This window comes from Equus asinus, chromosome 22, assembly GCF_041296235.1.
Source record: "Equus asinus isolate D_3611 breed Donkey chromosome 22, EquAss-T2T_v2, whole genome shotgun sequence".
Classification (NCBI taxonomy): Eukaryota; Metazoa; Chordata; class Mammalia; order Perissodactyla; family Equidae; genus Equus; species Equus asinus.
The window spans coordinates 26,381,066-26,406,663 of record NC_091811.1 but is presented as its reverse complement, the minus strand read 5'-3'; the positions used below and the strand labels follow the sequence as shown (position 1 = coordinate 26,406,663).

At 39.6% G+C, this 25,598-nt stretch overlaps 1 protein-coding gene across 2 annotated transcripts in view; it reads left to right on the top strand.

The window, feature by feature from the left end:
- Positions 1–14,013: 14,013 nt before the first annotated feature.
- GUCY2C (guanylate cyclase 2C) overlaps positions 14,014–25,598 on the top strand; it is a 73,990-nt gene continuing 62,405 nt past the window's right edge. Inside the window, exons 1-4 of one of the 2 annotated variants that reach the window (XM_044775166.2) lie at positions 14,014–14,168; positions 19,879–19,991; positions 21,360–21,424; positions 24,752–24,967. In XM_044775166.2, coding sequence (XP_044631101.1) covers positions 21,372–21,424; positions 24,752–24,967 — 269 coding nt within the window. In that variant the 5' untranslated portion in view covers positions 14,014–14,168; positions 19,879–19,991; positions 21,360–21,371. Of the gene's footprint in view, positions 14,389–19,878; positions 19,992–21,359; positions 21,425–24,751; positions 24,968–25,598 lie in introns of both variants that reach the window. The other variant, XM_014834217.3, reaches the window with a different exon arrangement.

Genomic DNA, 25,598 nt, shown 5'->3' with positions numbered 1-25,598 from the left:
TCTTTTAGAGTAGGGGTGGGGAAGACGCCAGGAAACAGGCATCGTAAGGAAAAGAAACAAGCTTGTCAGCCTGAAGCCCCCAGCACTGGTGCTAGATTGATTTACAGCCGTGGTCTGCAGTAGTGATTTGGGGGTCAGTGGGGTCACCCTAGCTTGTGATCTAGATAAGATTACTTTGAATCTCATTGTATACTTGTAGAAGGTCCCAAATCTCTCTCTAATATTTCATCAAACCCTGAAGTCTTGAGCTACCGTGTTCATCTTTGATTTCAGACTCCTGCTGCTGCGAATCATTTAGCCACCCCATTCCTGTGCTTACCCCAACAACCTAGACACAGATCTGAGCACTTTCCCATAATTCCCACAAATCAGGCAAGTTGTATATGGCATAGACTTGACGGAAGGTTTGGGAAGGGTTAACCAGTTTTACCAGTTTTAAATGCCCACTAGAATACAATTATCATGAAGGCAGAAATTTATTCATTCATGCTATAACTCGAATGCTGAGAACAATTAGAGGGTGCTCAATAAATATCTGTCGTATGGATGAAGTAAGGCATCGCTTCCTCAGGAAAATACAAGCAACCTCATGTTTCTTTTATGCATCCGTGTTCTTAAAAGTCTTTGGCCTCCATCCCGCTAGGCCTTTCTCACTGGCCATTTCTTTCTGTGTAGCTCCCAGCCTCTTGCCATCTTACTGGTTCCTCCTTCCGTCTCTCCTCCTCACTCCTTTCTTCCTGGATTGGTCCTGGGAACTTCAAATTTTCCTCATTTTATTATATAAAGCAATTTGCACTTCTCTACGCCTGACTCAGAAGGTTTGCATATCCAAACCCATCTGAGTGCTCAGCAAAACCATGTAGCCTTTTAGTTACCTGACTGCACCTGGCATTATGTTACCCTAGGTGAATAGGACCAGTATTTCCTTCACAGGAGAAACAAATCAGCTAAAGCAGGAATCATTGAAAATTATGTATTTATACCTTACAATATTTATTTTATCTCAAAACATGCTCACGTTCATTATTCCCCAATTGTTTGATGTCAGGTCAAGGAATTTTGTTTGAGCACGAGTCCGCTGACTGGAGCTGTGAATCAGCTTTCCTGAGTAAACCACGGCCCTAGCGCATCTTGTACTATTTTTAGTGTTTGATATTTTAAGGCAATTGACAAGCTCTCTAAGGGCAGAATTTAAAAAGAATTTTTTTGTGTTTTCCCCAGTGTTTCATAGCAGTCTTGCCACAGCGATTTTCTTAGTTTAAGTCTTGCCTTTGTTTAAGATGTCCAGTGGTTTTTATATGTATTTTATCAGATGACATAACACACAATTAAGGATATAATTTAATAAATAAATTTGGGCACAAACACAAAGGACCATTGGTAAACAAATGACAACTGGAGGGAGTGGAAGTACATGTGTCCACTGGCCGCAGGCATTCAGTGTGTATTTCAGTTAATCTGGTGAGAAATACTTTACTGTAGCCATTTTTCCTCCATAAATTCGGATCGGGGTCTCTATCTTTGTGCTTAGTAAAAAACACTTTCATGTTTTAGTTCCATTAGTTGGTAAAGTTCTTTTCGGAAAACTCATTTTTGCATCTCCACTGAGATCAGGAGACTAAAGAAGCTGAGGACAACTGAGAGTGTGGAGCCGAGGTGTGTGCCTCCAGGCCTGAAGTGAGAAAGGGCTCTTAGTAGGAAGCATACAAAAGAGACCCCAAGTGTTGCCAGAAACGGAGTGGCACATGCAGATGCCTTGTTCGGCTGCCCCTTCCCATGCGGAGTAATTTCCCTTCTTTTCTCCTATCTTTAGAGGTTTCATGTTCTATTGAAGAGTGTGTCTCATAAATCTGCCAACTCAGATGTTTCATTATCTGCTTCTGACCCTTGAAACTCTCCCAGCAGAACTCTCCTCCTTTTCATTATGATCTACATGCTAGGAGTTTTACAACATAAAGAAGACAAATAAATGTGTCCGGGAAGGACTGTTTTCTTGGTCCCTCACATCTGAAAATCTTTTCCTGGTTATATGCCATAATCAGAGGATTCCCAGAACTGCGTCTACCTCCTGTCTTAAAATATGAATTAAAAGCACCTGGCAGTTATCTACCTCATCCCCACCCTGACATGGCCTTCCTTCATATTTGCAATTTCCAGACTAAATTTTTAAAAAACAGAAACAGTCTGCTCTTTCTTCCTACTGGAGAAAGTGGGAACGGCAACAAGTTAAGTTAGAAAACCAAGTGTGAGTCCCAGCTTGGACCAAATATGCGACATACAAAATCATTACCTCTAGCACGGTTAACCACCCTTGCAATGGCCATGTCCCTCTCTACAGCCTGATGTTCCATTCTTCCTGACATCCACTAAAAGTCTCCAGGGAACACCCTGTCCTGACCACTATCGGTCACCCACCACCACCTACCCTACCCCATAAAACAACCCCAGAACCTTCCTTCTGGATCAGAGCTGAATCCTGTGACGGCCTCCCTCCAGGAAACAGCAGAATTGTACCCACCCTATTCCACATCGACCATTATCTAGAACATGGGCCCTTGTTCAGCATTTTCTCATCTCCATACTGCTATGCCATGATCTGCAAATGCCTCCATATCCTCTATCTCTTCTTAGACTGTTCCCTACACCTCCCGGCTATGTTTGGAGTAGGAGGGATGATGTCTTAGGGATGGGGTACACAGAGGTGCAGAGGCCCTAGTAATATTTTATATCTTAGGCTATAATGTAGGTACTTGAGTATTCATTTTCTTATTCTTTTAATTTCTATCCATTCATTGCAGATACATCTTTATATGCATGATCTACTTCATCATTTTAATTTTTTTTTTTAAAACAACTTCTGGGGGCTGGCCCAGTGGCACAGCGGTTAAATGCGCATGTTCTGCTTTGGTGGCCCAGGGCTTGCCGGTTCGGATTCCGGGTGCGGACATGGCACTGCTTCGCAAGCCATGCCGAGGCGGCATCCCACATACAAAGTAGAGGAAGATGGGCACAGATGTTAGCTCAGAGCCAGTCTTCCTCAGCAAAAAGAGGAGGATTGGCAGCAGATGTTAGCTCAGGGCTAATCTTACTCAAAAAAAACAAACAAAAAGCTTCTGTTCCTTTGAGATATATACCATCTAGCCATGACACTCTCTATTCCTTTTCGTCAACCACTGTCAATTGCTCAAGTCCTGGTTATTCTCCCTCATTTATTGTTACGTGAATGAATCTCCCTCTCCAGCAAGGGCCTGCTATCAATCCGGTTGATTTTAATATCCAATAGGTGACCTGCCCAACAGATTGGACTACGAGCTCCTTGAGCTCCTTGGTTCACAGACATATTCCTTCCCCCTCTCTCAGCCACCCTGAACTGCTCAAATCAGAAATGCAGAAAATCCACCCTCTAATTCAAACACTACCCTTCCAATGCTTGTCTGTCTCAGTTGTCCCCTATTCACCTGTATGTCGACCTTCTCTACCTGACTTGGACTTCCATTCCTTCAAGCGTTCTTTATGCCTTTTTCCCACTCCCCTCCTGTATTTACTTCCATTCTTATTCAGCTTAGATTCTGTAGCCCATCTCTCCACTCTTTTGACTCTTCCCTTTTTTTGTTTTTTTACCCATTTGTCCTTTCATTGTACCCTCCTGGAAAAACTCCATACCTGAATAAGCCCAATCATTCACTTTCCTGTACTTGCTCTTGAGCAGCTGAACATTGCTGGAGAAAATCATAAAACTGGAATGAGCAGGGCCACAGTAAATTCAGTCACTAATCTACTGATCTCACCACTCATCCTGCAAACAACCTTATGATGTGTCTCTTACCAGTCCCTTCTCTCACTCATCACAGTAACTTGTCACGTCTCTCCCCTCTCCTCAAACCTCTGACCCCCAGCTCTTCTTTCATTCTCAGCAGATGACTCAGTTCCTTATTCAGAAAATAAATTTAAACAATCATACACAAACTACCTCATCTTCTAGCCCAAAAGTCTAGAAATATACGTGTATCTACAACCATCCTACAACACTTTCTTCCTTTTATAAGAAAGAGTTGTTCCCTTCCACTGTGCTTGGAATCCTGTTGCCACCCATTTTCTTGGAGCCATCCTCACTTAATTGCGTCTCCTCTCCCACATTTGCCACCTCTTCCTCTCCATTAGCTCCTTCTTATCAACATTTAAATAACTAAATTTTACCCTTAAAAGTCCTCCCATAACCCTACTTCCCCTTCTGGTTATCACTCTCTCTCTTCCCTCTGCCTCTGGTAAGAGAAGCATAACTTCTGGTTGTTTTCAGTAACTGAGAAGATTTCTAGAACCAGCCTATTCTTCAGGTCCTGGCCTACTATAAAATGATGATAATCACAGTACTGTACCATTCAGTTCTACTAATCCCTTCCGTTGATGTTTGGTTCATTGAGTACCCAAAACGCATTTCTTCTTTTACCTGTGATGACTAGTAGAATCAGGGAGGCTAAGCCAAGGGAACCAGAGTATTAATACCAGGTAACTCCTGTCCTGTTCCAGGAGGTCTGGAGGCAGACTTCCCATAAGCACTCACAGGATCTCTACAAGTCGTGTCCTGAGAACGTTCATCCTCCTTGTAGGCCCTGCAAGGGAGGAGTCAACTCCCAGTACTAAAGTGTCATCAGTTGTCACATAGAAGGTCAGTAAAGGACCACTCAAGTTACCTGAAAAGTGCTACAGCTCAGAGTTAATAAATTTTTTGGAGCGTCACCACCACTTTGATTGAATTTATCAGCAATTCACATATTATATTTGGTGAGTTTTAAACAGCAAATAAAATTACTTCTAGGAAAACGTTTAGTGCTAGTTAACACTTCTTTTTCAAAATTTTAAGATTTTACCCCTAGCTTTATGGAGGTATAATTGACAAATAAATATTGTATGTATTTAAGGTTTAAAACCTGATGTTTTGATATACGTCTACATGGTGAATCAAGCTAATTAACATATCTATCACCTCACATAATTATCATTTTCCTTCTTTTTATTTTGTGGTGAGAACACCCATGATTTACCCTCTTAGCACATTTCAAGTATAGAATATTGTTAACAATAGTCATATTAGTATACGTTAGATCTCCAGAACTTATCCATCTTGCATAACAGGAACTTTGTATTCCCTAACCAACAGCTCATTTCCCGCTCCCCTCAGCCGCTGTCAAACCATTCTACTCTCTGCTTTTATGAGGTTGACTATTTTAGAGTCCACATATAAGTGAGGTCATATATTTGTGTTTCTGTGTCTGGCTTATTTCTTTCAGTATAATGTCTCCTCTAAGTTCATCCATGTTGTTGCAAATGGCAAGATTTCCCTCTTTCTCATGGCTGAATAACATTCCACTATATATATATATATCTATATAGATATATATATCTATACGCCACATTTTCTTTATCAATTCACTCATCGATGAACATTTAGGTTGTTTCTGTATCTTAGCTATTGTCATTAATGCTGCAATGAACATGGGAGTGCAGATATCTCTTCCAGATACTGATTTCATTTCCTTTGGGTATACAGTATGCACCGCATAACAATGTTTTGGTCAGTGACAGGCCACATGTACAACAGCAGTCCCATAAGCCTAGGTATGTCATAGGCTATACCATTTGGGTTTGTGTAAGTATACTCTATGATGTTTATACAAGGACAAAATCACCGAACACATTTTTCAGAAGACATCACTGTCATTAAGCAAGTATAAGCATGACTGTATACCCAAAAGTAGGATTGCTGGATCATAAAGTATTTCTATTTTTAATTTTTGAGAAGCCTCTATACTGTTTTTTATAATGGCTGTACCAATTTCCATCCCTACCAACAGTGTGCAAGGGTTTGCTTTTCTTCACGTCCTTGCCAACAATTATCTTTTGAATTTTTAATTATACCCATTCTAACAGATGCGAAGTAATATCACACATTAATTTTGCTTTTCATTTCCCTGATATTAGTGATGTTGAGCACCTTTTCATATACCTCTTGGCCATTTTTATGTCTTCTTTTGAGAAATGTATGTTCAGGTCCTTTGCCCATGTTTTAATCGTTATTATTATTATTCTTATTTTTGCTATTGAGTTATAGAGTTCCTTATATTTTGGATAGTAACGCTTTATCAGATAATATGGTTTGCAAATATTTTCTCCCATTCTGTAGGTTGCCTTTTCACTCTGTTGTTTCCTTACCTACGCAGAAGCTTTCTAGCATGATGCAATCTCACTTGTCTATTTTTGCTTTTATGGCTTGTGCTTTTGGTGTCACATCCAAAAAATCATTGTCCACAGCAATGTCAAGGAGTTTTTTCCCTTTGTTTTCTTCTAGTAGTTTTACAATTTGGGGTCTTACATTTAAGTCTTTAATCAATTTTGAGTTGTTGGGGTTTTTTAAATATAGTGTGAGATAAGGGTCCAATTTCATTCTTCTGCATGTGGAAATCTAATTTCCCAACACTATTTATTGAAGAGATATGCTTGTCCCACTGTATGTTCTTGGCACCCTTGTCAAAGATCAATTGACTGTAAATGCATGGATTTATTTCTGGGCTATCTATTCTGTTCCATTTGTCTATAAATATATTTTATAGATATCAATACCACATTGTTTTGATAATTGTAGCTTTGTAATATATTTTGAATTCAGAAAGTGTGATGCCTCCAGCTTTGTTCTTTCTCAAGATTGCTTTGGCTATTCATAGTCTTTTTGGGTTCCATATGAATTTTAGGATTGTTTTTCTATTTCTTTAAAGAATGCCTTTGGGATCTTGATAGGGATTGCATTAAATCTGTAGATCACTTTGGGTGGTATGGACATTACGACAAGATCAATTCTTTCAATCTATGAACATGGCCTATCTTTCCATTTATCTGTATCTTCTTTAATTTCCTTCATCAAAGTTTTACTTTTTTTATTTTTTCGAGGAAGATTAGCCCTGAGCTAACATCTGCCAATCCTCCTCTTTTTTCCTGAGGAAGACTGGCCCTGAGCTAACATCTGTGCCCATCTTCCTCTACTTTATATGTGGGACGCCTACCACAGCGTGGCTTGACAAGTGGTGCCATGTCCGCACCCGGGATCCAAACCAGCGAACCCTGGGCCACCAAAGTGGAACGTGTGCACTTAACCGCTGTGCCACCGGGCCGACCCTTCATTAATGTTTTATAATTTCAATGTACAAATTTTTCACCTCTTTCGTTATGTTTATTCCTAAGTATTTCATTCTTTTCGTTGCTATTGTGAATGGGATTATTTCTTAATTTTCTTTTCAGATAGTTCATTGTTTGTGTATAGAAATGCAACTGATTTTGTATGTTTATTTTGTATCCTGCAACTTTACTGAACTCTTTTTTTAGTTCTAACAGTTTTTTTGTTGCGTCTTTGGCATTTCTAGAAATATGATCATGTCATCTACAAACAGAGCTCATTTTACTTCTTCCTTTCTGATTTGGATGCTGTGAAATAATAGAGAAAAACATATATACAGGTCTTTGTGCCCTGGTTCCTAGCACAAAGCCCTCAAAATTCTTATAATTTCTTGAGTGATAAGAACACTAGGAGCATATTCTGTTCTAACATTTGCTCTTTGACCCTAGTTCCTGACACAGAGCTAAATCCCTTGGAATTTCCTGAGTGATAGGACTGCCTTTTGTCCTAATGAGACAACTGTTTGTGGCTCCAGAATAGCTTCAGGACAGGAACCAGTCACCAGAAAGACCAAACCATCCTTAGAAGCTTGGGACTTTCTGTCCCAACCCCCATTCTCTGGGAAGGGGAGTGGGACGGGAGATTGAGTTAATGCCCATGTGCTGAAGCCTCCATAAAAATCCCAAAAGTATGGGGTTAAGAGAGCTTCTGTGTTGGTAAACACATCTACAGGCTGAGAGGGTGGTGTACCTGACTCCATGGGGACAGGAGCTTCTGCCCTCTGGACCCTTCCAGACCTCTTCCTATGAATCTTTTCATCTGGCTGTTCATCTTTACTCTTTATTATATCCTTCATTATATAATAAATTGGTAAAGATAAGTTTTCCTTGAGTTCTGTGAATCATTCCAGCAAATTATCAAACCCAAGGAAGGGGTTATGAGAACCCCAATTTATAGGCGGTTGGGCAGGAGTACAGGTGACAAGTTGGGACTTACCATTGGCAGCTGAAGTTGGGGGTGGCAGACTTGTGGGACTGAGCCCTTAACCTATAGGATCTGACACTATCTCCAGGTAGATAGTGCCAGAATTGAGATAGATTGTAGGACACCCTCCTTGTGTCAGAGAATTGCTTGATGTGTGGAAAACCCACACATATGGTGTCTGAAGTGAAGTGAAGTATGGTAGTAGTGTGAGAGTAAAGAAGAAACACAAGGAAATTTTCCTTTTACAGATGCATTTTCTTTCTTTTTCTTTCATAATTGCTCTGGCTAGGATTTCCAGTACTATGTTGAAAAGAAGTGGCAGGAGTAAGCATCTTTGCTTTCTACCAGATCTTTGAGGGAAAGCTTTCAGTTTTTCCCAATTGATTATGATGTTAGCTGTGGGATTTCATAGATGGCCTTTATGGTGTAAAGTTCCTTCTATACCTGTTTCGTTGAGAATTTAGGTGTTGAACATTGTTAAATGCTTTTTCTGCATCTATTGAGATCATGTGGGTTTTTTTTCTTTCATTTTGTTAATGTGGTATATCACATTGATTTGAATATGTTGATCTATCCGTGCATCTGAGAGATAGATTCCATTTGATCATGGTGTATGACCCTTTTACTGTGCTGTTGAATTCAGTTTGCTAGTATTTTATAGACGATTTTTCCATCTATGTTTATCAGGGATATTGGCCTGTAGTTTTCTTTTTTTGATCTCTCTATCTGACTTTGGTATTCCGGTAAGTCTGGCCTCATAAAATGAGTTTGAAGGTGTTCCCTCTTCCTATTTTTTTTGAAAGAGTTTAAAAAGATTTGGTATTAATTCTTCTTTGAATGTTTGATAGAATTCACCCATGAAGACATCTGGTCCTAGGCTTCGTTGTTGAAGTTTTTGAGTACTGATTCAATCTCTTTGTTTGTTATTGGTCTGTTCAGGCTTTCTCATTTTTCTTCATTCAGTTTTGGTAGATTGTTTGTTTCTAGAAATTTATCCAATTCTTCTAGGTTATCCAGTTTTTTAGTGTATAATTTTTTTTATAATATCTCTTATGATTCTTTCTATTTTTGAGACATCCATTGTAATGTCCACTCTTTCATTTCTGATTTTATTTATTTGTGTCTTCTCTTTTTTTTCTCGTTTCTAGTTAGACTAACTAGGGGTTTGTCAATTTTGTTTATCTTTTCAAAAAACAATTCTTAGTTTTGTTGGTATTTTCTATTCCCTATTTGACTTATTTCTATTGTCTTTCTATCCCCTATTTGACTTATTTCTGCTTTAATCTTTAGTATTTCCTGCCATTTGCTAAATTTTGGTTTAGTTTTTCTTCTCTTTCTTATTTCTTGAGGTACAAAGTTACATTGTTTATTTGAGATCTTTTTTCTTTTTTAATATAGATGTTTATCACTATAAACTCTCTTGGTACTGCTTTTGCTCCATCCCATAAGTTTTGGTATCTTTTGTTTGTCTCAAGATACTTTTTAAATTCTCTTTTGATGTCCACTTTGATCCCCTGGTTGTTCAAGAGTGTGTTTTTTAGTTTCCACATGTTTGTGAATTTTTCAGTTTTCTTGCTGTTACTGATTTCTAGTTTTATTTCATTGTGGTTGGAAAAGACATTTGGGATGATTTTGATCTCCTTAAAATTAAGGCTTGTTTTGTGACATAATGTGTGATATGTCCTGGAGAATGGACTTTTTGTACTTGAGAAAAATAAGTGTTCTTCTGCTGTTGGATGAAAAGTTCTATATACGTCTGTTAGATCCATTTGGTCTATAGTGTTGTTCAAATCAAGTGTTTCTTTATTGATTTTCTGTCTGGATGTTCTGTCTATTATTGTAAGTGGAGTATTGAAGTCCCCTACTTTTATGCAGTATTTGCTTTATATATTTAGGTACTCTCATGTTGGGTGCATATATGTTTATAATTTTTATATTTTTCTGTTGAGTTGACTACTTTTATTATTATATAATGTATTTCTTTGTCTCTTGTGACCATTTTTGACTTAAAGTCTATTTGTTTGATACAAGCATAGCCACCTTTGCTTTCTTTTGGTTACCATTTTCATGGAATAACTTTTTTATCCTTCCACTTTCAGCTTATGTGTATCTTTAAATGTAAAGTTAATCTCTTGTAGACAACATATCACTAGACCTTGTGGGGTTTTTTGATCCATTCAGCCACTCTATTCCTTTGATTGGTGAGTTTAATCCATTTACATTTAAAGTAACTATTATATAAACATTTACTATTACCATTTTGGTAATTGTTTCTGTGTATTTTGCTCTTGTTTTGTCTCTCTCTTCTTCTTTTGCTGCCTTCCTTTCCTGCTTGATGACTTTTTTATAGTGATTTTTTTGGCTTATTTATTTATTTTTTGTATCTGTTATAGTTTTTTCTTTGTGGTTAGCTCAAGGCTTGCATAAAATATCTTTTAGTTATACCCATTTATTTTAAGTTGATAACAACTTAACTTCAACTGTATACAAACATTTTATACTTTTACTCCCCTAATCTCACACTTTTTGTTCTCATAGAGTGCTTCTTTTTATATTGTATACCCATTAACACATTTTTATCTTTTAACTTGTAATTAGGGTTAAATGTAACTTATGCACCACCATTGCAGTGTTACTTTATTTTGTATTTGTCTATATAGTTATCTTTACCGGTGAGATTCATGCTTTCATATACTTTTGTATTACTGTTTAGCATGTTTTCATTTCAGTTTGAAGAATTCCCTTAAGCATTTGTGGAAGGGAGGTCTAATGATGAGTTATCTTAGTTTTTGTTTGTCTGGGAAAGACTTTTTTCTCTGTTTTATTTTTAAAGGATAATTTTCCAAGTATAGTATTCTTGGTTGGCAGAGTTTTTTCTTCCAGTGCTTTGACTGTATCATTTCACTGTCTCCTAGCCTGCAAGATTTGTGGTGAGAAATCTGCTGACAGTCTTATATGGGTCCCTTACATGTGACTAGTCATTTTTCTCCTACTGCTTTCAAAATTCTCTTTCTCCTTGACTTTTGACAATTTGATTATAATTTGTCTCAGTGTAGTCTTCTTTGGGTAGATCCTGTTTAGAAACTTTTGAGCTTCATGAATCTAGATGTCCATTTCCTTCCCAAGATTTGGAAAGTTTTCAGCCATTATTTCTCTAAATAAGCTTTCTGCTCCTCTCTCTCTCTCTTCTCTTCTGGGATTCCCATAATGCATATATTAGTTCCTTGATGGTACCCTACAAATTCTGTAGGCTTGCTTCACTCTTTTTCATCCTATTTTCTTTTTTCTCCTGTGGATAATTTCAAATGACCTATCTTCAAGTTCACAGATTCTCTGTTTGAGCAAGTCTGCTGTTGAAGCTCTCTGTTTCATTTTTCATTTTATTCATTGTATTCCTAGGTCCACTATTTTTATTTGGTTCTTTTTCTTATCTCTATCTGTTTGTCGAACTTCTCTTTTTGTTCATGTATTGTTTTTCTAATGTCATTGAGTTGTCTATGTTCTCTTGTAACTTGTGAGCTTCTTTAAAACAATTATTTTGAATTTTTGAAGGGAGTTTATAGATCTCTCTTTCTTTGGGATCAGTCACTGGAAATTTAGTGTGCTCTTTTAGTGATGTCATGTTTCCTTGATTTTTCATGTTCCTCATACCTTGCATTGATGTCTGTACATTTGAAGGAGCAGTCACCTCTTCCAGACTTTATGGATTGACTTTAGTGGGAAAACCTTCCCCTCAAGTGGAAGCAAGGGTGCTGGCTGGGTGGGATGCAGTGGCTTTGGCTCTGGAGGAGCACAGTGGTATGCACTTCAGGCAGCTCTGTCAGCTGAGTCAGCATTGGCAAAGACTACAGGCATCCTTGGCACCAAGACTACAGGTGTCTATGGCAGCAGCAAGAGCTGCTGTAGTCCTCAATGGCAAAGGCTGCTGGGCTCTTCCTGCTTTCTTTTTACCCCAAAGGAGAAGCCTTGACCAAGTAGATTACTCTTGGTGTTGGAATCTGGGGAGTAGGCATAGTGACACTGAGACAGAAGATGCAGTGACTTAAGCCCCAAGGGAAGTAGGGCAGCAGCTCCTTCTCCAAGGAAGCAAAGCAGCATGGACTCCAGGCAGCTCTGTCAGCTAGACTCAACTTTGGCAAAGACTGTAGAGATCCTTGGTGGCAAAAGCTGCAGATGTCTGTAGCAGTGGTGAGGGCCCCTGGTGTCCTCCTGCTCTCCTTTCCCCCACAAACGGAGGTCATTGTTAAGCAGATCCCTCTTGGTGTGGAGCTGTGCTAGAATGGGGGATGGAGTGACACACAAAAAATTCTTCCTATGGTTTTCTATGTGGTCATCTTAGATTTTTGCTCCACTGAGTTGTTGCAGATTCTTCATTATACTCTGAAGCAGAGATATTTTTATCAGTGGGTGATTGTTAACTTGTTGTTTCTGTGGAGGGGTAAGGGCTGGGACCTCCTAGTCTTCCATCTTATTAATATCTCTCACTTTAACTTTAAACATAAATTTTGCCATAAGTGGCCATCAAGTCAATGATGTAAAAAATGACATTATTTGATCAATCATACTATGCCTCTGACTCTATTTCCAAACCCTCATCTAAATCCAGGTTCTTTTCCAAAAACTATTTGGGCACTGTTCTCACACCTGCACAGTCTCTTTAAAATCAGTGTGTCCAAAAACAGAAGTTGTGGTCTTCTCCTTCAAACCTACTCCTCTACCAGAATTCCAGAGCTTAATAAACAGCTTTCCTTTCCTCCAAGCTGAGCACATCAGGGGTCACCCATGACTCCCCCCCTCTCTAATTCCCTAAATCCAGTAAAATATAATGTCTTGTACATTTCACCTTTTAGATATCTCTTGAACCCATCTCCACTGCCACTACCTTCATCTAGGCCTCCTTTGCCTCTCACTTGGACCACAGAACAACTTCCTAATTTGCTCCATGTCCCCATTCCTGCCTCTCTTCAGGTCATTCCTTCCATGGCAGCCTAAATAATCTTTAAAAAATTCCTCTGATCCTGTTCCTTTCTTGACTGTTAGGGTAAAGTTCCAAGTCCTTAATGGCTTAGGAAACCCCATGGTCTGCCCTTGCATACTCCTCTGACATCTTTTATTGCCACTTGATTTCTAGCTCTCTCCACTCCAACCATGCTGCATCTCTTTCAGTTCCTCAAACATCCGTGCCACTTCCCACCTCTGGGCCTCTGCACAAGCTGTCCCCCTGCCTCACATGCCCTCCCTCTTTCCATTCACCTAACTCCTGTTCATCCTTTTGGGTTCATCTTAAAGGGCGCTTTCTCAGTGATGCTTCCTTAACTTTCTAGAATAGGTTAATCTGCCATGTGCTTCCACGGCACTCTGTGTTTCTTTTCATTGTTGAGTTTAGTTGTCATAATTTTTTGTTTCATGTTTATCTTCCCCACTAGAATGCATGTTCCATGAGGACATTACTGTATCTATATCATTCTTGGCTTTATGTCCAGTGCCTTGCCAATGCCCAACACATAGTCAAGTCTCAATAAATACTTGCTGATTGGGTGATTGAAACACAGCTCCTCCTAGATAAGGATTTGGTTTCAATGTGCAACTATAACATAAACACTTAACAGTCCATTGTATCTGTGCTTTTCTTAAGCCCTTTGACCTTTATTTTCCAGTTTACAAAGCCTTTTATGTATATGCTATGCTGCCCTCTTCCTCTTTTCCCTCTTTCCAGTAATGTGTCACAAATTGATGTATTTGTATTGGGTGAGGCCCAGGTAATCTCCATGTTTATAACTCCTACCTTTCCGTGAGCAAACACACAAAGTGAACTTTGGTTTATCTCCTACCATAATGTAGCTGTTAATTGCTGGCAGGCAGGCTGTATTCTATGGTCCACGTGACCAGTGAGGCATGACCAGAAAGGAGCGTGGGGAAGAGTGGACCAAGCGACTCAGCTAGAGGTTGTCCAGCTGGAGTTCCTGCCTCCCTAAAAGCCCAGCATAAAGCAAGCGAGCACAAGGAGTATGGTTCTGAGGTAAGCAAGGTCATGAAGACACCACTGTTGGGCCTGGCTTTGTGGTCACTGCTCTTCTATCGAGGCATCATCTCCCAGGTGAGTCAGAACTGCAACGATGGCTACTACGAGATCAGTGTCCTGATGATGAACAACTCGGCCTTCCAAGAGTCCCTGGATAACTTGAAAGAAGCAGTGAATGAGGGGATAAATATAGTGAGATGGCGCCTGCATGAAGCTGGTAAGAATATAGTAACAGAATCCTCCTCCTCCCTGTTACCACCTTTAGGGTCAAAGTGTTGCTAAGCGAAGACCTTGTAGTCTTTGCCTGATCACCCAACCTTCTCTATGGGTCTGTCGCACAACCTCTTTCTATTTCAAGGCAGTAGATCCTAAGAGAGAAGGATTTGAGCCCTATAGCAGTGAGTTCACTGCCCCGATCCAGGGAATCCCATGTGTTCATGGCAGTGAAATGCCCCAGATAAAACTGGATTTCTTGCTCAGTTTCTGGGAGGTACCATGTTTCCTTCTGCAGCTGCTCAGAGGCAAGATTTGGTCTGGACCTGAGATTTTACAGGCTTATCAGTCAAGAAGCTCGAATTAAGAGAGTAAAATTCATCCAGACCCTGAATCTTTCTTGGAGATTTTTAATCCATCTGTTCACTCCTCACATCTCTGGTGGCTATTATTATTGAGACACAGTCAATATAAAAAATTTGCAATCAAATTCAGTGTTACAGTTGTTCATTGTATCTTTTACTTATTAAAATAAAATTTTATAGCATTAGATAAAATATGTAGAATAAGGAAAAAAAAATCACTGCTGTGAATTTCCAGCCACCTGCATGTTTTCAGTGTCTTTTCACATGCTTCTCAGTTTCCTGTTTTTAAGAACACGGTTGGGATCACTGTGGCATAGAAACAATTTTCTATTCTTTGGATTTCACTTCACATTATTCTACAAGTGACTTTCCTATAGCCACATAATCTTCATAGCATAGTGTGAATAGATATATAATACTCCTTGGAGTAGGTATCCTCCCAAATCATCTAATAATTCCCTATCGTAGGATGCTCCCTTGTTTTAAATTTCTCATGATCTTTTAAAAAATACTACAAAAAACAGCTTTATGCATATAGTTTTTTTGTTCATTCTTTGAGACTAGATTGCCAGAAGTAGAATTACTGAGGCAATGACTATTTTACACCTCTTGATGGTTCCTTATGGTTCTAAGGAGCATATATCTTAATTTTCTCTGTTTAAAATTCTGTGGTAATAATAGCATCAGGTATGATACATCACATATGTGTAGTTACTTTCTTCTGTGCGATACACATTTCTTTAATCTGAGACTGGACTCAGATGTAAATAGGTGGATCTGATCTAGAGCTGCAGTGGAACCAGGAGGTCATTTAATAAAACCCCCTTATTTACCGAGGCAGTGTGCTATAGTGGAAAGAATATTTGATTTAAAGTCTGGGGACCTGGATTGGAGTTCCTGCCCTAGAACTTTCTCTCTTTGTGACCCTGAGTGAGCTATTTCCCACAGTGTCTCTGAGCCTTGGTTTCCTTGTTTATTGAGTACCTGTTATGTGCTAAGTAAGATATATAATCTCTTTAATCACTACAGCTCTGTAAGATTGGCATTGTTGACACTGTTTCACAGTGGAGGTTTAATAACTTTCCTGAAGTCATAAAGATTGTCTGTTTGAAATGAGATTCAAACTCCTATCTATCTGATTCCAAAGAGTGTATCATATTGCCATTCTAAGATCTTTGCCCACCATGAATACGCTTTTTCATTAAAATAAGGCAATGGAACATTGTGGTAGAAGCAGAGATTTGGAATCAGACAGATCTTGGTTCATATTCCAGCCTTTTATCCAACCATTATAATGAGCAGTGACCTCCAGCAAGTTACTTTTCTGAGCTTCAGTTCCCTCACCTATAACATCACAGTAGATAATAATTACTTCATGTGGATATGATGTGAATTAAATGAGGAAATACATAGAAAGTACCTAATATACTGACTGAAACATAGTAAGAACTCAATAAATGGCAGTTGTTTTTATTGCTGTCACTGTTTTCCTTGTTAAGGATGTTAATGTTGTGGTTGTTGCTGTGCTGTCGCTGCTGTTAGAAGAACAAGTTATCAGGTGTATAAAATAAACAGTGTAGTGTATTGGTAAGATTTTGATCTCTGAATTCATATAACCTGAATTTGAATTTCTGCTCCATTGTTTACTAAATTGAGTGACATTGAGTGAGTTATTTATTCTCTCTAAGTTTCACTCATCTCATTTGTAAAATAGAGTCATTAATGGTGAAGTTGTTGAATGGATTAAATGAGCAGGGAATTTTGAGGGAAGAAAGAATAAACAATGACGCCCAGATTTTTGCATTTGGGGATGCATTTTGTTGGATGGATGCTCATGTACAATAAACTCAAGAAGTGCAGGTTGTGAGGGAAATATAAGTTCATACTCTGAACATATTGAGCATTATTATTTGGGAAAAAATCTAAGACAATATACCTAAGTGCTAAATTGAAGAAAATTAAGAGGTCAAATGTTGTGGGTGATGTGCAGATGGAGGAGATCAATATTTTTTCCTACTACCTAGGAAACATTTTTGGGTTTTGAAGAATAGATAAGATTTGGTGGAAAACATGAGGAAAAGAGATTCATTCAGTCTTACAACATCAGCTCCTCAAAGATGTATGTCCCATGGCTAAGTGCACCCGGTCCATACCATCCCCACGCTCTCGTGTACTGAGTGGGTTCCTTTCCTAGACTCCAGCACCTATATCCAGATTCACTTTGGCCCAATTCCATCCTCAAAGCCTTAGATAAGAGAGAGAGAGCTCTGAGATCATTCTATATTCTGTAGCATTCCGCTCATCCTCCCAGGACTGAGATATCAGGGTGGGGCGGGGAGCACAGGCAGGACAGGCATGAGAAACACGACTTGGGGGAGCTGCTTATTTTAAAAGTTAAGCTTTGATTGGAAGTCATTCCATTGTCTGAAAAGTTTTCAGTATTTTCTTGAGAAATCACTTGGGATTTGGAGAGACAAAAGGGAAAGGATATCCCCCCACCAAATTAAAAAACAAAATCAAAAACTGTTCACATAAGCATAAAATGTTGAGAAGCAGCAGCCTGTAACAGTATGTTCTGCAGACGTGGCTCTCCAACTTTTGATCTCAAGACCTCTTTGCACTCTTAAAAACAATTGTGGGCCCTGAAGAGTTTTGTTTATGAAGTTACATTTATCAACATTTACTGTTTTGGAAATTAACACTGAGAAATGTTTTAAATATTTGCTTATTGATTCATTTAAAATAATAATTATAAACACTTTATCTGTTGACAAATAAAGGCTCTTATTAAAGAAAATCTATATTTCTCAAACCAAAAATAACAGTAGATGAGAAAAGTGGTATTGATTTACATTTTTGCAAATCTTTAATGTCAGACATTATAGAAAATGGCTAGATTTTCATATCTGCTTCTGCATTTAATCTATTGCAGTAATATATGTTACGTAGCCTCTGAAAAACTCCACTATATGCTTGTGAGAGAAAGATAGTGGAAAAAGCAAAGAATTTCTTAATATAATATTGAGAATAGTTTTGACCTCCTGGACCTCCTGAGGTCTCAAGGTACCTCAGGAGTCTATAGCCCACACTTCAAGAATTGCTGTTCTATAGCATATCAGATTCTAGAATCAGACTACCCTAGGTTCAAAACCCAGCTCCACTTCTTGCCAACCGTGGAACCCTAAGCAAGTTAATCTACCTCTCTAGACCTCCATTTTCTCCTTTTTAAATTAGGAAGGTAAAATATTAATTAACTTCATGGGTTCAAGGGAAGATGAAGTGAAATAATGAATGCAAAAATCCATAGCCCAGTGCTAGGCATATAATAACAGAGATCACCCAGTTTGATCCTATCAATAAATGGCCAAGGAACTGAGACCCCAGAGGTGAAGCCACTTGTCTAAGATCACACTCAATAGAAGCTGGTTCCCCTTCTCCCAGCCCTGTGCAGGATTTACACTTGGGTTTTCCTGTGCCCTTCATGGGCTGCATGGACCCTAGGATTTTTATGTGGATCATCTTCAGTGTCCCTCATGGTGGTAGGGGAAACACAGCCCTCATAGGGACAGGAGGTCGAGGGAAAGGAGCTAGTTTGTACATTGTTGGCTACAAGTGTGGTCTTCTTCCTGAAACCCTGTTCTCACCCTGGGACTGTGCCCTGGCCTCCACTTCACTTCCTCTTGCTGCCCTCCAAGATAGTCTCCAGCCCTATTTTCTGCTGCTCGTCACTTGCACTCTCCCATTCCTCCAGGTCCACAACAGCCTCACTCATGCTATTCTCCTGGCTCCTATACCCTATAATCTCCCTATTGGTATTGGAATTCAATAAGATAAGGGATATAATGTGCTTGGTACTACGGCTGGTGCATGGCTACACTCAAGTATTAATTGCTACTAAACCCATCACTGACCCCACCTCTTCCATTAATTTTCTCTGACTAGCCTTATTACATTGACCTCTCCTATTTGGCTAGTCCTACTAAACAAAGTACTGCCATCTCTTATTTACACCTCTTGCTGGACAAAGTATCAGAATAAGTGTTCTTGAACTAACCAAAAAAAAAAGCAGGAGATAAAATGCTCTCTAGTTGGTAGACACATCTCTGAGGTGGCTGTAGAAATGCAAAGACTCTTCTGTTTTCTATCTTTGCAAATGTTCTTATTGGGATGTTCAGAAGAACCATAACTTCTGTTGTTCACATGCTTTACCCTTTTAAAGATATTTAAAAGTATTACATTTGACAAACCTGGTTTTAATCTCATTTTAGAGGTGAGTGAACCAAGTTAGAGAAATTAAAATGGCTTGTGCAAGAACACACAGAAAGTGTCTCAGGCTGCCAGACTAGCAACTGAGGTTTCCAGACTTCCTTTCTAAGGGTTTGGCAAAATTATGTATGTCTGTGCTTAGGAATAAGACTTTTGTCCTGAATATTTTTTATTGGAAGGAGATCAAAATGTAAAAGACAGAGCTTAGTCAAATGGTTTTACTGTCTCTTCATTTCCCTTCCAAAATGTGGTGCCTAGCAGTACCCAGGGATATAACCATCAATGCTCTTGCCTTTGTCTGAAGGTGAGTGTTCTCCATTATCCAAAGACCCTGAGCCAGAATGGGCACAGTTCACTTTGGCTTTGGGGGCAGACCGCAAAGGTGTCAGCGTGCACGCTGGCAACAAACAGAACCAGCACCTTGGGGACATGAAAGAACAAATATCTTAATGCCTATGTCTTTGCTTTCCTAACATTCCCAAGACTCATATAGGAAACCCGCTGAGTCTAGAATTGAGAAAAGAAGATGAAGAGAGTCGTGAACGTAAAATGCCCTACAACTGGATTGTGGGATGGTTGCACAAATACATATATTTACCAAAAATCATTGAATTGTACACTTAAAATGGGGGATTTTTATGGTGGGTAAATTATACTTCAATAAAGCTGTTGACAGAGATAGAGAAGGGAAAGAAGTGACAGGACTAATATAAAAACCCAGAACTCAAATATTCCTAAACTTGGTAATATAATAGATATATTTTTTTTTCTAGGATCACTTGGCAAAAGATAAATCCCAGGACTTCTATAAACTACTAAAAAATAACATTACTTTTCTCTTTTCCCTCGTTTCTGGATAACAGGCATAAATGTGACTGTGAATGCTACCTTTATCTATTCGAATGGTTTGATTTATAAGTCAAGCGACTGTCGGAGCAGCACCTGTGAAGGCCTTGACCTGCTCAGGATAATTTCAGTAAGCATCTGCCTTTATAGGTACAGCTCACACCCTCTTGGCACAGGAAGAACCCAGGGTGAAACTTAGACACTGTCCATGAGCATCTCTCACGTCATCTCAGCCACGCAGCTGAATGCTTTGGAGACAGGGTACCCTGCCTTGATACTCATGTGTATCCCAAACGACAAGGCCCTCCAGGAATCCAGGAAAGCAGAGAAAACTTTAGCTGTGTCCTTCCTGTACATTTTCAGTTGCATGAAGGGGGATTATTTTGTTTTAAATCATTTTAAAAACTTTTCTAAAATTTAAATGTTGGTATTAATTGGTTTGCCTTTATGTCCCTCAAGAAATACATGAGGTGTCTGGTTAAAAAATATATTCCAAAGCCCCAAACCAGAGATCTCTGTTTCAAGTCATTACCATCTATGTGGTCACAGGTTAATTGCTTAAAGGCTGAATCTGAAACCTAACTTTAAAGTCGTAACTATAATGTCAAAGGGTAGAAATGGGAAGAGACAGATTCTTGCCTAGTCTCTCCTCTCTACTCCCAAACCCAGCCAGAGCTTTATGGAGCTAAAGAGCATTTCAAGCTCTCTAGAGGCAAGTAGGTGTGCAAGACTACAGAAACCTAAGAAAAGGCTCTCTGGGAAGCAGAGCACTGGTAGAGCCATAGAGTCATGTCTCCAAAGCTTTAATCAGTAACATCACGCCAACCACAAAGGCCACACTCATGTCAGGAAGAGCGGCTAATTACAGCGGTCATTCTCAATCTTGCAAGGGTGAGGAGTGAGCAAGAGGAGTTTAACAAACTCCACTTTACCCTTCTAGGAGTGTGTGCTTCTTCCTTCTACCTCTAGAGACGGAGATATAACCTGGTTCTCTAAAACCAGGGATGGGATGTTCCTAAGCACATTCCTCTTGAGAAATAGTAGAAAACAAGACCTATAATCACAAAACAGCTCACACTGCATTTTGTTCCCTCTGAAACTTGCCCTCTCCCTCCAAACACCTCCAAATCTAGTCTCCCCACAATCTGGCCTACAGATATTGCTAATGTTACAGTCAGCCAGTCCTTCCTCCCCAACTCAACATCTTCCTCTTGGGAAAGAGGAGGTCCAGGGTCAGTCAGCTCGCCTTCAGTGGAGTACATTTCCCCGCCTCCTGCAGCGTTTCCTCTTGCTCAGTCCTTTTTACCCCTTAGCTGGCCCTTGTCCAGCCCAAGGCACCATATGCTGCTCCTTTCTGCTCTACATGCTAATGTCTCAAGAGGCCCATTTTCTAACCTTCTGGGAGCCTTCCTTTGCCACTTCTTTCCTGTTCATTGATTCATGTTTTTACTTTTAGGGATTAAATAAGACTAGTTTTGGGTTTTTTTTTCTCCTACAGAGGGAAAAACGAATGGGCTGTGCCCTCATGGGGCCCTCATGTACATATTCCACCTTCCAGATGTAGTAAGTAGTTTGGTTTCTTGTTATCTTAATGCCACTGTGATTTGAAGTCAGGACATGATGTCACTGTTTAAATGATTTATCAAACAGCATCTGGTCGGGGCAACACAGTCAGGGGAGTGAGGCCTAGTATTTTGCTGCCTCTCTCTAACTGTCATTCCCTCATCCAGATAACTCTACCTTTGCTCAGTGTGGGGTGAATGACTGTAGCTGTTCAGGTTCAGTTACTAACATCAGAGCTTGGGAGGCAACATGGTACAGGTAAACAGTCAGAGTCCTGATAGGAAACAGCGAAGACAGTGAACTTGGATAATTTGAAAGGTTTAATAAAGGAGATCTTCACACAGGTCTGGGCACAGTGTACGGAAACACAAAGGGAAGAGCAGCCCCTAGGGCCTTATCAGGACTCGGTTCTATCCCTGGAGCTCAAAGAACAGGGAAAGGAACAAGGCACCTATTGCATAGTATTATTGAGGATTATATAAATAACATATTAAAGTACTTTGCACAGTACCCTTATCAGCTTGGTAAATAAAGCTTCCAATATATTCCAGAGTGAAAATATCTCTCTGGCTTTGGGAAAATTGTCCTCATCCCTTCCATTCATTTCACTCAGTGTAATTCTCATCACCACAAAACACTTTGCTCTCTCAGATCACACCTTGCCCAATCAAAATCCCTCCCACGTACCTTTCTTTCACTGTTCAATCTTCCCCTGAATCAAAGATCACCCTTCATCTGCACAGAGAAAACTATGCTGAAGGATCCCTTGCAATAGATTTTGGAGAGTAAAGATTAGACTCCGAAATTTCTGTTGTAAAGTCTACGTCCAGCACCTCCCACTCAGACGTACAACAGACTCAGATGTTCAGGCTACTGCGTATTATAGACACACCATGGAAGCACTTTGTGAGCTCATCTTCCATACCAAAATGCAGACAAATATGGAATCTTACTCTTCCTTGCACTCATTCCCAATTGTCATTTTATCTGACCACTTGTTGATATTGCTGTCGAGGGTGCCCAGGGGAAAGGAGGATTAGGAAAATTGATCGCCATTTGTGAGGACCTTCCATGTGCAAATAAGCATTTTGGTTTTGTCAAAGTAGAGAGAATTAAGTAAAACACAGTCCCTGTCCTACAAAATAGAGAAGGTAGCAAGGACACTGGTGACCAAGACAAGGCAGAGTGGGACGGGTTCCATCAGAGAAGTACAGACAAGATGCTGTGGGATGCATAGAGTAAACAATCACCTCTGGTTGGGAGAGTTAAGTTTCAAGAAGACTTTGTGAAGATGATATATGCATTGAGTGTTGAAGAATGGGTAAAATCTTAATGGGCAGAGATGAGGCAATAAGCCTCCTAGCCAGGCACAGGAAGAATTATGTGCAAAAGCAAAGAAGCAGGGAAGTGTAGAAAATTTGTGAGTCTGGAGTACTAGAGAGGTATAGGGGAATAATAGAAATAAAACTGGAAAAATTAAGTAGGGTCATATTTGGGAGGTCATGAGTTCCAGGTAAGGGAAATGTGTTTAATTAGATTTGCATCAGAAACCACTCTAATTGAGCAGGGAAGTGCCATACAATGCAGCTCAACTTTCAGAAGAATAATGGACAAGAGAGTGTAGGAAGGACTGGAGCACACAAGGGGAGACTGATGACAGGAAATTCAGCAGAGCAGAGAGGAGGCCTGAAGTAGCATGAAAGCAGTTGACCTGGCAAAGGAGGACAGCTTTTGAAGATGTTTAAAGGTAGAATCCATAGCATTTGATAACTGATTGGATATTGGGATGAGGATTAGAAAGTAGTCAAGAAGGCTTTGAGATCTCAAATCACTAAAAGAAATGGGAAACGGAATAGAGAGAAGTTTTGAGAAATAAAAATAAAAGATAAATTTGACTGTGAACATGGGCAGCTTGAGACAAGCAGGACATCTGTGAAACTTTTCAATGGAGCGCTGAAGCTGGAAGAGGGTGTTGCTTTTCTTCCTTCATCAAATACATACTGAGCGCCTACATATGAACCAGACAAACTGGAGATACTGAGGAGAGCAAGCCAGGCTTTATCCCTGCCTTCACGGAGCTTGCATTCTACAGGTGACAGATACTAAACAGAGACTCACCCAAATAATAACCTGGCCTTGGGTATCAAGGAAAGTTTTCCTGAGGGAAAGTAAGATTCCATATTTGTCTGCATTTTGGTATGGAAGATGAGCTCACAAAGTGCTTCCATGGTGTGTCTATGATACACAGTAGCCTGAACATCTGAGTCTGTTGTACGTCTGGGTGGGAGGTGCTGGATGTAGACTTTCCAACAGAAATTTCAGAAGTCTAATGTTTACTCTCCAAATCCATTGCAAGGGATCCTTCAGCATAGTTTTCTCTGTGCAGACGAAGGGTGATCTTTGATTCAGGGGAAGACTGAACAGTGAAAGAAAGGCACGTGGGAGGGATTTTGATGGAGGAAGGTGTGATCTGGCAGAACAAAGTGTTTTGTGGTGATGAGAATTACACTGCGTGAAATGAATGAGAGGGAGGAGGACAATTTTCCCAAAGCCAAAGAAATATTTTTATTCTAGAATATATTGGAAGCTTTTTTTCCTAAGCTGATAAGGGCACTGTGCAAAGTACTTTAATTTGTTATTTATATAACAATATAATGGAGTTGCATGCAACTACAGATCTCCTAAAATATACGAAACATACGTAATAGTGATAGGTCTGTGGTGGTAGATTTGTCAAAATAAATAAGGAGGTAGTACTTGTGAGGAAGAAGCTGATAAAAAATTATTTACATTCATCAAGGCCCTGATGGAGAATAACGCTTGATAGGTTTAAGGAACCACAAGAAGCTTCATGTACTGAGCAGGGGAAGGAAAATTCTAAAATCATCAGCTGATGTCTGTCTCAAAGAGAGTTTATAGAAGAGCCGGAAACAAGGCAATGCATGGCGGGGAAGGTGTAGAGGGGATCTTTTGGGCTTTACCACAATTGTGGTAGTTACAGTGGTCCATCCTCTATTTTCTTAGCCCTACTCCCCAAAGTCCATGTGTCCCAGCTTAGATGTGATAACAACCCAAATGACAACTCATTTTAGAATAAAATCAAAGTAACCAAACCACGTATGCATGAAAACACCCAGAATGTGCTTGAAACACAGCTTATGCTTGATAAATGTTTTAAGGGCTACCTATAAGGTCAGAAACCTGCTTGAATGACACTATTTCATTCCTACGTTTTATACTCACATGCTGAAGCAGGGTAAAGAGGGATCTTATTGGTGCTGCTTAAATTAATCCCGATATTGGTTTCTTTCTCACCTCTTGGCATAGCCTTGACACAGATTTGAACTATCCAATGATCTCAGCTGGAAGTTTTGGATTGTCATGTGACTACAAAGAAACTTTAATCAGGCTGATGTCTCCAGCTAGGAAGTTGATGTATTTCTTGGTTAATTTTTGGAAGGCCAATAATTTACCATTCAAAACTTTTTCCTGGAGCACTGCATATGTTTTCAAGAATGGTTCCGAGTCTGAGGACTGTTTCTGGTAAGCAGGATCATTAACATTTTGTGGCAATTGCCTTGGAGAGAAGCCATAGACTTATGGCAGGCTAGCTGGTTATTATCAGATGCACCCTCCATCTGTAACAGCATTGGGAATACACACTAGCCCACATTCTTACACACAAATGAAAGCAAAGGGGCTAAAGGAGAGAGCGTATCATCAATATCATCAGCATATATTGCATTTGCAAAACTCTTTCTAATTTTAAAAGTACTTTCATGTTAGTTTTATTGTTTCTCCACAGTAAGCCCTCTGAAGAAAAGAGAACAAGTACTATGATCCCCAATTTACAGATAAGGAAAATGAAAACCAGAAGTTAATGCTTTCACATTACTGTGCAAGACACTATACCAGAGAATGTGCATTCTGACTATACCTACAATTAGAAATAATTTCTCTCACAGCTTTTCAGAGGAATAAGGTGCTGGGGGTGGGGAGAGAACAGGATATTGGGTATCCTTGCTAAAATAAAATAGCAAGGTTCACTCAACTCCAGCAAAGGTGGCAGAGAGAATCCTTTCATTGGGTCACTGTCAGTCCCTCCAGGATGCTGCTTAGTTCTGCAGCCTCTCTCCGCGTAAGCATGCAGAAGACTAAGAGAGGGTACCACCAG